Raw genomic sequence first — 11,738 nt, forward strand, 5'->3', positions numbered from 1 at the left:
CTTAGACCATATAGTACATGGACTGCTATTAGCCCTATGCTTTCAATACAAAATGGGTGGTCACGGATAGAGGGCACTGTAGTCGTGGGGATGTGAATCTCAGGGTAAACTAAGGTCGTATGAACACCACTCGGATCGCGTAAAGAGCAGCTTTCTAGTAACCGCGTAGTACGGGAAGCTTTTATATACTCTTCATTATTTGCTATACGTTCACAAATAAGAATAAGTTTGCTTTTTTTGGGATATCTAGGCGATTAATTAATTGACGTTTGTGAATTTATAGGTTGACAGTCTCAAATCGTGTCTCATCGGACAACTTCGAACAGACTCGTTTACCCTGAAACTCACATACCCAGGCGATGTCCTTGACCATATTTTAGTTACAATTAGCAGTCCATGTACTATATGGTCTAAGGTATAACGTCAATATGACTTCATTGTATTTCCTATTTTTAAATTATACTGCAGGTATAATAAAAAATACTATAAGATACACGTGTATAATTGGTCTTTAAGCACTTGCAACGTTAAAGGCACTCCGCTTTGCGTCGTGCCCTTAAACTCGTTGCGCGTGCTTTAAAGACTTGATTATACACTTGTATCTTAATATACTATAATGTACTACCAGACGCAATTAAAAATATCCCTACCTTTAGACAGTTTAGGTTAAAACTCAAACAGTTTTTACTACAATATACATTTTATGGCTTAAGTGACTACATCTCGTTATCAAAATAAAAAGAAAACGCTTTCCGTAGTTATATTATGGCATGTTAGTACCTATATCTGTAGATAATTTTATTTTTATTTATATTGTTTCATTATATTTATATTTACATTATGTTATATTGGTTGGTTGTCTGGCTGAAGAGGGCCAGGAAGCCCTGAGCAGCCCGCCTCCGGTATCCCTGTAGTCAGGGGTGCCGGAGGAATGAAACACGTTAGCCTTTTTTTTTTCCTACATCTGAGCGGACTCACTTGTCATAACTGGCGTATGCAGAACCTTAAAGTAACTACGTGTTATAAGAACTCTTCGTCCGTACTTGCAAAGTCGTCAAAATTATTGCATGCAAATTTACGAGATGGTAACGTATTCGAAACAGTTTACACACCATTGCCGAATTACGAGCGGGTATAAGAAGCTACCGTTTGAAACATTACGCAACAGCAGTTGCATGCCGTCTTTGAAAACATGAAGAAGAGTGGATCCCTGTCTTAATAATGGTAGCGAGCCCTTCGAACAGTATTTACAGCATTGAGTTAGAAAACTAATGGAGGGAATATAATGGAAGAGGGGGTAAGAATTTTTGTAGACGGAAGTTGCCACAGATAGAGGCCACTCGCGTGGATAGGTTCCCGTGAAGGTACATTTTTGCCGACATTATTTGACATATGAAAACGCGGGTCCTGTCACTGTCAGTTTTCCACCAAATTCAAATTTTATTAAATTTGCCATTTTAAAGTACCTAATAATTTCGGATCGGTTTGTGCTCTGGTTTATATAAATAACTAACTGCCTCATAGTGTTTTTATCACACGCAATTTTGTGAATTGAGAATGATTAGCTGCGTATCATGCAAAATTTCTCATAAAGGGAAGAAACAGGGCATTTCCTTTCATCGGTAAGACATGTCATTTATCATGTTGTAGGCGAGGTTGTAGGTACCTAGTTTATGTTTCTTAGTTTTCCAAACGAACCGGTACTTCGAGCAAAATGGTTACCTAACATTTGTAAATATATCTCAAGAACAGCTCTCGAAATTTACTTTTGTGCTCACAACGCTTCATTGACTATGATTTCGACCAAAGGTTGCACCGGAAAATGTTCATCAAATATCTCGTCAAATATGCAGTAGGTAGGTACTATCAAAACTTGTAATGAACCTGAGACCAACCAATCAATTGTAGCTATTGATCAACACAGTGAATTTAATGGGAGTTGTCAAGTTGTAGTGGCTATAGTAAACTGGCCTTAATTATACTAATGGAACACATCAATGTATATTTAGATTTGTAATCAATGATTATATTAAATCTGCATACTTTCCCATCCTTGTCTATTTTGTTTACTTTACCACGAACATGTATTTTACTCCTTCTATACGTTTTTTTTGTTATTATTCCTATTAGTGGAAAGAAAATTATATCTCTACGCCACTGAAGTGAGACGCTAATGATAACGGAAGTGGTGTGGTACTTTAATCACAGTTAGAGGCCACTTTTGGTTCCCGTGGTCTACGTCTGGCCAAGCATTTGATTCCCTCCATTAGTTTTCTAACTCAATGATTTACAGTGTGCATGTAATTTACCTAATTACTTCAATATTAACGAGTTGTAAAAGAAATAAAATCGTTTCCATATTTGTGTTTCCTATTCGTGTAGTTTCACATAATTTGGAAACTTACAAGGTGGTTAAATCGTTGATTTAGATTACATATGGAACGTTAAAAGTTTACTTTGTTTTGAATTTTAAGGTTATGTTTTAGTATTGGTGCACCACGCCTGTTGCGGCAAATGATTACTAACGTCATAATTCATTGAAGCGGTGCAGCAACTCATTATTGATCGCGCGTATTAAAAACTGTGATCCAACATAACGTTATGTGCAGCATTTGTTGTTGTTTATGAATAACAATCTACCTATTATATTTCAGTTGTTTTTTTATTTTTCATCGTTTGTTTGTTCGGCCGCTCGTTCGTATTTTAAGTGAAAAGTGACCATCAAGATGCAAGCTATTTCTCTAATAGATAATGTATGTAGGATGGCCATTATTTTGTTGAAATCTATATACGTTGGCGTGCGACGTACCTACAATTCCGTACTTCAACTGGTACCAACAATTCTAACATCGTGGAGGTAAGCGTTTTTATATTTGAGGCAACACGAAATCAATTTGGCTCCAGCGCAGCACAATTTAATAAACGTGTATGTCAATTCCTTAATTTTAATTTTGGAATGACAAATGTTTTAAAATGCGGTTTCAGCATCCCTTTTCTCAAGAATGTGCGGTCAGTTCGCTTCAAGGAAGCTTGTCTTATTAATTCGCATCCGCAAGGTTTACCTTTTTGAAAAGGAACCAACTCCAGCGAAAGTTAACGTTAGAGACAATACGACTATACCACACAAAATCAACCTGAAATTTCTGATACTCAGTTCCCTGCTAATTCTGTTATAAAACATTCCCAAGAAAAGTCTTATAGTAGAGTTCCTTGATTATTCGACATAACGGGAAAGAAAAACAAGCATAGGACCTTAACTCCTATTTTGGACAAATTTTAGCATTTGAAATGTTTATGGTTTCGTAGATATATGGGTATACAGTTACGAGTTTTTCATTCAAGTAGAAAAGACAATCAGAAAATCCCCATTTCATTCAGGAAAGGGAAATGCATCCGCAGCGAATAACGGTTTGGTTTGGATTTGGATCTTCAAAGTGTAAAAATAGGAAGTGAGGTTAAGTATTCGTACAAATTCTGTTACTTCGTAAGTCGCACATGCCTGTTATTTTGTCATAGTTTTGGTAGTACCCGCATTATTCAATGTTTAGGCGATATAGCAATAAACCCACAATTTAAACGATCAAATTTTAAGAAATGAGAAACGAAAGCTTGACAACCTTTTGACATCTCTGATATCATCTCAATTGTCACACTGTCACAGTATGACCAACTTTAAATATTTATAAAATAACTCAACTGCAATTGGTTTGGTAACAAACGTCAAGTTTGAATATTTTCATTAAATTTTGCCAAATATTCGTAGAAAAAGTATAGTATTCTATTCGCATGTAATGGCTATTACTCATTCGAAAGAATTACGGCAGTCGCCTTCGGCTCGTGCCGCAAACACATTCTTATGAGTAATAGCCACCATTACATGCTCATGGAATAATATACTTTACTGGCTCTAGCAGATGACAGGCTCGCCTAGCGGCTCGCCAGTCAACTTCTCCTGTCGCCAGTAAAAACTCACTTACCTGGCTAATAATGTAAAATACTATAAATGACATGACAACTAAATCTTAAGCTGTTTATTTTTTTAGGTTTATGGTGGATGTGGGCCATGACTCCAGAAGAAATGAGTACCACTTTGGAGTTCACAGTCGCATACGCCTTTAGAGTCTTCGTATTTTTTTTAAATTCAAAATGTCATTGTGAAATGTTATGAATAAATAATACTACGTGAAATATTTTAACGCCTTTGTATTCAGGTTGAAGCTTTAACAATCTTGTATCAAAAATCGACTTCGAATATCGTTTGCAATTTAATTTATTCATCAGCTCACCGGAAAATAAAACTGATGTGGCTACGTGAGCATATTGTTGAAATAACAGTGTGGAAGGAAAAATCGGGGTCATAAGTGTCTTAGACTCTTTGAAAAGAGTGCAACGAATTTTTAGTGCAAATATGTCAATTATGGTGTTTACTAATGCGATTTTTATGGTTAAAATTCCTCATAAGACGATAATTGATTAGCCCAACCAATGGCATTATCCACCCAACAGGTGCAGCACCACAAGATGGTATGTTTACTACAAAGAGCGCTTAGGTCCCCTGCTTCTTTCACTGGTGAGAATGACATGACTGTAATGGAGATGTAGAGTACAGCTTCAAATTTTGCCAAAAAAATACAGAATAAGGGAATTCACTACATTTAATCATCGTCGTTGATATCACTAAGATATTGTAAGAGTTATATTATATATCTAAGAGTTATATTACATTACAATTGGAAACATTTCTTCTCTTCGAAACTGAGTTTTACAAACTGTTCACTTTCTTCCCAAACCTTCCTAGCCAACTCTACATTCTGTGCAGATCTTGGCATTGAAACTCTCTTACAGTCCTTGAAATAACAACCGGTAATTCCCTCAATGTCCTTCGACGTTGCAGCATAAATAGACGTCTGTGCACCTGCTTCTGTTGACTGCAAAGAAATAATTAGTTTTGATGAAATAGTGAGATACTAACCCTATAAAATAAAGTCATATTTAACTTCAGCATTTTCTGCCAAATTGATTTAGTTTCCTTCAGAAAATCTGTTTGAACCGCTCCGGGATGCACAGCATTCACAGTAATTCCGGTATTTTTCAATTTCTTTGCTAACTCCACTGTAAATAGCAGATTACAAAGTTTGGTATTGGAATAATCGAGGGCTTTTGCAAATATCGTTCCAACCGGACTGTTCAAATCGTTTATGTTTATTCTTCCTATCGTGGCTAGGTCGGATGATACGACGACTATTCGACTTGGTGAAGATCTTTTCATTAAATCTTAAAATTTAAAGATAAGCCATACTTGAAATGTAAGTTTCTCTCACCTATAAGTAATATTGTCAACAAGAACGGGCCGAAGTGATTACTTTGCATTGTTAAACTTAACCCGTCGGCAGTATACGAGTGATCAATGCAGCCAATACCGGCGTTATTCACCAGTACATCTAATCTCTCTTCGGTTTCATTTATTTCTTTGGCAAATTGCCTCACTGAATTTAAGGACGACAAGTCAACGATCCTTACTATAACGTTTGCATTCCCAGTTTCTTCGATTATTTTTGCTTGTGCCTTTTCTGCCTTGGACTTATTTCTGCATGCCAATATTACCCGAGCACCTCGTTTTGCAAAATCCAAGGCTGTGTAAAATCCAATTCCTGAAAAAAAGTGTAAGTTGTGTAAGAAAAAAGTAAAGTTCTGTAATCATAATTTTAGGTCCTGATTTCCACGCAACTGTTATAAGAATACAAAATATGTAACATGCGATTATTGACTCCCCAAATTATTTTAGAGCAAAAATGTATTAAGGTTTTTTGTAGAAAAATTTTATTTACGCCAATCAACCGTATTAGTTTTCAATTCATTAAAAATTCCTGCTTGCGCCACTGAGTAGGTAAATAAAATGAAGTAGCAATAATAGTACATTATATATCAAGGTAGAGAAGTACAGTATTATTGCCTGAGCACCAAGATTATCTCGAGGCACTTGCGCCGAGAGGCGTAAGGTGCGAAGGCAATAATAGACTACTCTACCGTGGGATAATTACTATTTTTTTATTTATTAATTAATAATTTAACATGTCAATCAAGTGCGTTGAAGTGTAAGTCAAACAGGCCGTATTTTGTTCATTGAAATATTTTCAAAGAGTAATTTTCGTTCGAATTTTTTCAAAATGCGATAATTTTAGGTATGCAATTTCTCTGGAAATGGCGGATGGTGGCAATTATTCATTTTAGAGAACTTGTCTAAACGTTTATTGGGCGAAATTTCGGGTTGTGTTTTCTAAAAGTGACAGCGTGACAGTTCTCATTATTGACTACCAGTTAATAATGTCCACATATTAACCACTTTGAACAAATGCCGAGAAAGCCTCTTTACAAGTGGAAACAATTTGGATAAGGGAAAGAAATGTATGGGAATGTTTTTAGACTTTAGCAAAGCTTTTGACTTGGTGCATCATACCATACTACTACAGAAATTACAATATTACGGTTTTCGCGGAATTATACATAAGTGGTTAAGTTCGTATCTCTGTAATAGGAACCAAATTGTACAAGTTAATAACGTAAGGTCCTTAAAATCGGAACTTATAGCTGGAGTACCACAGGGTTCTGTTCTGGGTCCCTTACTATTCATATACTATATAAACGATCTACCTGGTGCAATTACATCCAAGTGTGGTGATAATATTGTTATGTTTGCGGATGACACTAGTTATCTTTTTTCTGGGGATAGTATGAGTGAGGTAGTCGAGAACGCACAGTCTTCAGTAAATAGTGTCGTTCAATGGATCAATAGTAATAAGTTAGTTCTCAATGCTAGTAAATCATTAATTATAAATTTCAATCTGCGTGAGATCATAAGGAAGGAATCTCTGTTAGTTAAAACAAGCAGGAAATCAATTCCTCAAGAGAAATGTACCAAATTCTTAGGCATCTATCTTGATAGTAATTTGAAATGGAATACCCATATAGACAGTTTATCCAAAAGTTTAGCGTCAAGTGCCTATGCAATATTTAAATTAAAATCTTTTAGTAGTGACAAAGTGCTGTTAAGTTTTTACTATGCGCATTTCTACAGCAAAGTTAAATATGGTATTCTATTTTGGGGGAGATCTAACTTAACTCATAGGATTTTCCTAATTCAAAAGCAAGTAGTGAGATCTATAGTGGGAGTAAAGAAGAGAACATCATGCAGAAATATATTTAGACAACTTGGACTATTACCTGTTCCTGCTATATATATTCTAGAAATTCTGATGTTTGTAAAAGAAAATCCAAAGGAGTTTTCTGTTAATAACTATAATCACAGTTACAATACACGGCGTGGTAAGGATTTCTGCATTCCTGCGCATAGACTAAGTATGTCAGAAAATAATCCGAGATATATGGGCTCATTACTTTTTAACAAACTCCCAGAACGTCTCAAGTCTGAAACCCGACATAAACAATTTAAGTTTCAGGTAATGCATTTTTTATTGTCCCAGTGTTACTATTCAGTGGAAGAGTATTTGTCAGATTCGTGTACTTAATTACATTTGGTATCGTTAGTAATACAATTATGCATGTTATATTTTATTTAAATTATTTAGTGATATTTTACACAACCTCTGTCATTGACTTGATCAATATCATGTTACATGGTCTAATGGTCTAATAAACATTATTATTATTATTATAAAAAGGGTTAATAATCATGCCATCAGACGCTAGTAGTGAAAAAATTATAATGCAGTACAAATGAATACGTTGTACAATGGTAAAGTGTGATAAAATTAAGGTCTTCTTAGTCTTCTTAATGTATTTAATGCGAGTTACCTAAATTATTTGCGATGGTAAATGACATAACAAACGTTGTAATTATAGCATATCCATAGACAAGGATGTAGTAATCAATACAAGTTTAAATGAAATGGTTTCAACATTTGCTTTTGCGTATAATTATAGTTAATTTCTTTTTTGTAAAATGTTTATTGTTAATCAAAGATACGTATTATCTTTGTGTTTGTGTTAATGTATTCCTTTTTAAATTATGCATTAGTTAACTTGACTACCACCTATTTAAACGCCCCGCGAACATCAAAATTATTATATTTTCCTAGTTAGAATACACGTTCCCGCCAGAAAAGTGGCCCAGCTGACGTCATGCGCGCAGTCGGCGAGTTTTCGTTCCTCTGCTAGCATACCGGTGTAAGTGTATCGTGGCCGAATCAGTAAATTTTATTCGCAGCAATAAGTAGTACAAAATGATAAACTGTAAAACATACCAATGTTTGCTCCAGTAATCACAACAGTTTTGCCAACTAAACAAGTTGGACTGTGGTTCCATCCTATTGTAACTGCATTGTAATATTTCACACATAAAACTGCTATCACTATGCATAAAATCACTAGTAACGTTATTGACCAGGCTTCCATGCTGTATTGTGTAGAAATAAACACAACCGTCTAATTAGGAAAGATTATACTCAAGAAAAACCGTAAATAGCTTTCGCATTACTCTACAATTACTTTTAAACGACTGTCAGGGCACGACCTTGTTTGTTGCAGGTAGGATAATACAAAGGTTCCCTAGAACAGGTAGCGTAGGCCCGCTATAGATTATATATTTTTCCCAAATAAACGATTTGCATTGCGCATATCAAATTCGTTTCACGCGACATCTGTTATGACTAGTTTCATGATGTCCTGTACCACACTTTTTTGGCCGAACTGATTATAAATATACACAATGCTACAATTGATTAATTCGGCGGCCAAAAATAGTTATTTTTTTCACTGCTGACGTTTTCGCGCGCGTTGTCAAGGGCAACCTTACTTATTAGTTTTTACGGTAGAAATCTTTGTGCTTCGAAATTCGTGAGAAAAGACGTTTTTTTGACAGTTGTAGAAAAAGAAAATTGTGACTGATGTTTACAGAGCCATCTATCAATAATACTCTGGCTCATGAAACAGACACATTTAAAGTAAATCAATAGAACATTTACTTAAAATGTGTCTCCACACTAAACTAATGTTAGATGAAACTCACTTATTTAAACAAATCAATTTCAGAGAGATGTTGAACTCCTACATTTAAATATCAAAGATTCATAGGCTTTTAAATCTGCTTGACAATGCGATATACTGTGCAGGTGTGAAATATGCACACCCAGCGTCCGAGTTTCTTGGATGGCACATGTATCTTAATTTTCTACGTCTAAATTGGTAATTTTTAGGTGTACACGTAAAAAGTGAAAATTTTTAATGTACCATAATGTCGGAATTAGTAGTTAACTTTTGATATACATATACATTTCGTTACATAGCTTTAGCAATTTTTGGAATTAAACTAGAGAGTAGGATAGAGGACTGCCCTATCAAATTCCATTCTCACGATTTACTAATAATTATTATAAAATTTATCAAACTATTTTCCATTTCATTAAGGTAAAAGGTGATTATGAGAGGACAGTCCTGTGAATATATTATGTTAGATTAGATTAAAATACGATATATGTAATGTAATAATTAAGTACCAATATTAGCGCCCGTAACTATAACAGTTTCCCCAACTAAAGTGGTTTGACAGTTGTTCCATCTTACCGCACTTTGAAGATACCTTTTTAATAAAAACAACACAGCTATGAACAGAATCGAATAGTAAAACATTTTCAAAACTGTTTTAGGAACTCTTATATTTTCACTCCGCGATAAAAGAAAGGTGTGGCCAGATGTACGGTCAACAACAAAATGATTTGTAATCTTTATTTGATCATGTGAATACGACGAGATAATACCTCAAATCACAGTGCTATAATGGAAATGTAATTGTGAAGACCTTGAGAAGTTTCGTTAGAGGGAATCATCTCGAAGTGTTTTATACGATTTTGCATTTTACTTTATCTCCGTTACTTATTTTTCACCGCCAAGTTTAAAAATGGCATACGATTCATACTTGCATTAGAGGTGCCATTGCAATTAGGGTGTAATAATGATCAATAAACAACGGAGAACTTATATGTGCCACTTACTATACTATTTTAGAAATGTAATCAGACTTTTAAGTTCTTTTTATTGCCGCTAGAGGTTTAATCCCTATTTGGAAACGCGGATACTATTTTTACTTATTTTTATTTTAACTATCGATAACATGTAATAATTGATACTTTGTCAGTAAAAAACTTGACGCGGTTGACATAAGTTGAACAGATCTTATCAAATCCGTAAAGGCGATATACTTTTATCAAGTGGTAGGACTACACAAACCGCATTACTTTATTAAGTGGTAGAGCTCAGTTATCCAACGACGTCACAAACATATGCGCATAGGCATACCTTGTCTTATTGTACGTTGGTTTGCACTATGACATAGTCAGGGCCGGATTAACCATAAGGCGAAATGGGCAATCGCCACGGGCGAAAAGCGAATGAGGGCGAAATGTGTTAGGCCAATTCTTCGTAATTATCAAATTACTTACCACAATAAATAAAATGAAATGAATGAATGAATGAATAAATAATTAAAAATATATTATCTTGGTAAATAAAAAATTTTCGTGTACCTGATTGTACTATTTACTCACCTACCTGTACTTGTTTTTATAACTGTATTTAATTTGTATACTGTTATAATCTAATATGTTTCTCAATTTTTTCAAAAATATAATAAACCGTCTGTAATTTACATTATTCACATTGAGCTACATGGTTTGTCTAGCTTTTATTTATTTACAATTTTAAACTGTTGGTAATTATGCATTATTCTATTTTATCTATTTATTTATTTATTTATTTATTTATTTATTTATTTATTTATTTATTTATTTATTTATTTATTTATTTATTTATTTATTTATTTATTTATTTATTTTTAATTTGTTGCCAGTACGTTCACAAAACAACACGTACGCAAAAATGTGTCACATGGTTACAAATAATAAAAAACACATTAAAATCTAAACATGGACATGCAAATATATAAAATTTTTAGACATAAACAAATGGGGAACAATATATAGAAGTAATAAAAAACACTTAAAAGGTAATTAGTCTGTTTAAGGAAAAACACTTTAAGTGTTTGCTTAAATCTTTGATAGGACTTGAGTTCTTTAATATTACAGGGTAAAGCGTTAAAAATTTGGCAGGCACGAAATAACAAATTTTTTTGAAACAGCGCTGTCCTATGTTGACCAGGGTTCAATAACGTCCTATGACGGGTATTGTACCTATCTTGAGTTTTTTCAAAACATGCTCTTTTTTATACGCATAGCAACAAATCTCCAAAATATACGTAGCTACTACTGTTAGTATGCCTAATTCTTTAAATAGCGGTCTACAAAAAGTTTTAGGTGGTAAAGAGTAAATTATTCTTATGACTCTTTTTTGCAGTAGTAATATACGTTGCACATGAGCACTGCCACCCCAACTGGAGATGTTGTATCGGATGTGTGAGTGAAAGTTCGAGTAATACACAGCAAGCAAAGCAGATTTACTGCATAATTGTTTTAATACATTCAATGTATAACAACAGCCTCGTAACAGTTTGTAAATATTGTCGATGTGCCAAAATCAACTGAAGTCCTGGCTTATTGTTAAACCGAGCATCCTGGTACTGTCCGAACACTTGATACTCTCAAATTCAATTTTTGTTCTACCGAAAGAAAGCACAGTGGTTTGCTCGGATTAATTATTAAATCATTAATGTATTCGGTCTAGCGTTATATTTATTTTTTGTTTTAAATGTACTACACTATTTGCCTTAA

At 34.2% G+C, this 11,738-nt stretch overlaps 1 protein-coding gene and 1 long non-coding RNA gene across 3 annotated transcripts; one reads left to right on the top strand and one right to left on the bottom strand.

The window, feature by feature from the left end:
- Positions 1 to 2,284: 2,284 nt before the first annotated feature.
- Positions 2,285 to 4,192, top strand: LOC116176675. The gene is made up of 2 exons (XR_004146485.1): positions 2,285 to 2,857; positions 4,044 to 4,192. It is a non-coding gene; the product is annotated as an uncharacterized LOC116176675 (long non-coding RNA).
- Positions 4,193 to 4,637: 445 nt separating this feature from the next.
- On the bottom strand, positions 4,638 to 9,736 carry LOC116176674 (retinol dehydrogenase 14-like). Of its 2 annotated transcripts, none has more exons than XM_031495402.1 (4): positions 9,513 to 9,736; positions 5,322 to 5,651; positions 4,973 to 5,274; positions 4,638 to 4,928 (listed from the first exon to the last, which is right to left on the bottom strand). In XM_031495402.1, the coding sequence occupies exons 1-4, from the start codon at positions 9,643 to 9,645 to the stop codon at positions 4,725 to 4,727; spliced, it is 969 nt and encodes a 322-aa protein (XP_031351262.1). In that variant the 5' UTR covers positions 9,646 to 9,736; the 3' UTR covers positions 4,638 to 4,724. The 2 variants fall into 2 exon arrangements, with proteins under 2 accessions (XP_031351262.1, XP_031351261.1); XM_031495401.1 differs by lacking the exon at positions 9,513 to 9,736 and adding an exon at positions 8,262 to 8,863.
- Between the last annotated feature and the right edge of the window lie 2,002 nt (positions 9,737 to 11,738).

Source organism: Photinus pyralis, unplaced genomic scaffold, assembly GCF_008802855.1.
Source record: "Photinus pyralis isolate 1611_PpyrPB1 unplaced genomic scaffold, Ppyr1.3 Ppyr1.4_LG7, whole genome shotgun sequence".
In the NCBI taxonomy this organism is placed as follows: Eukaryota; Metazoa; Arthropoda; class Insecta; order Coleoptera; family Lampyridae; genus Photinus; species Photinus pyralis.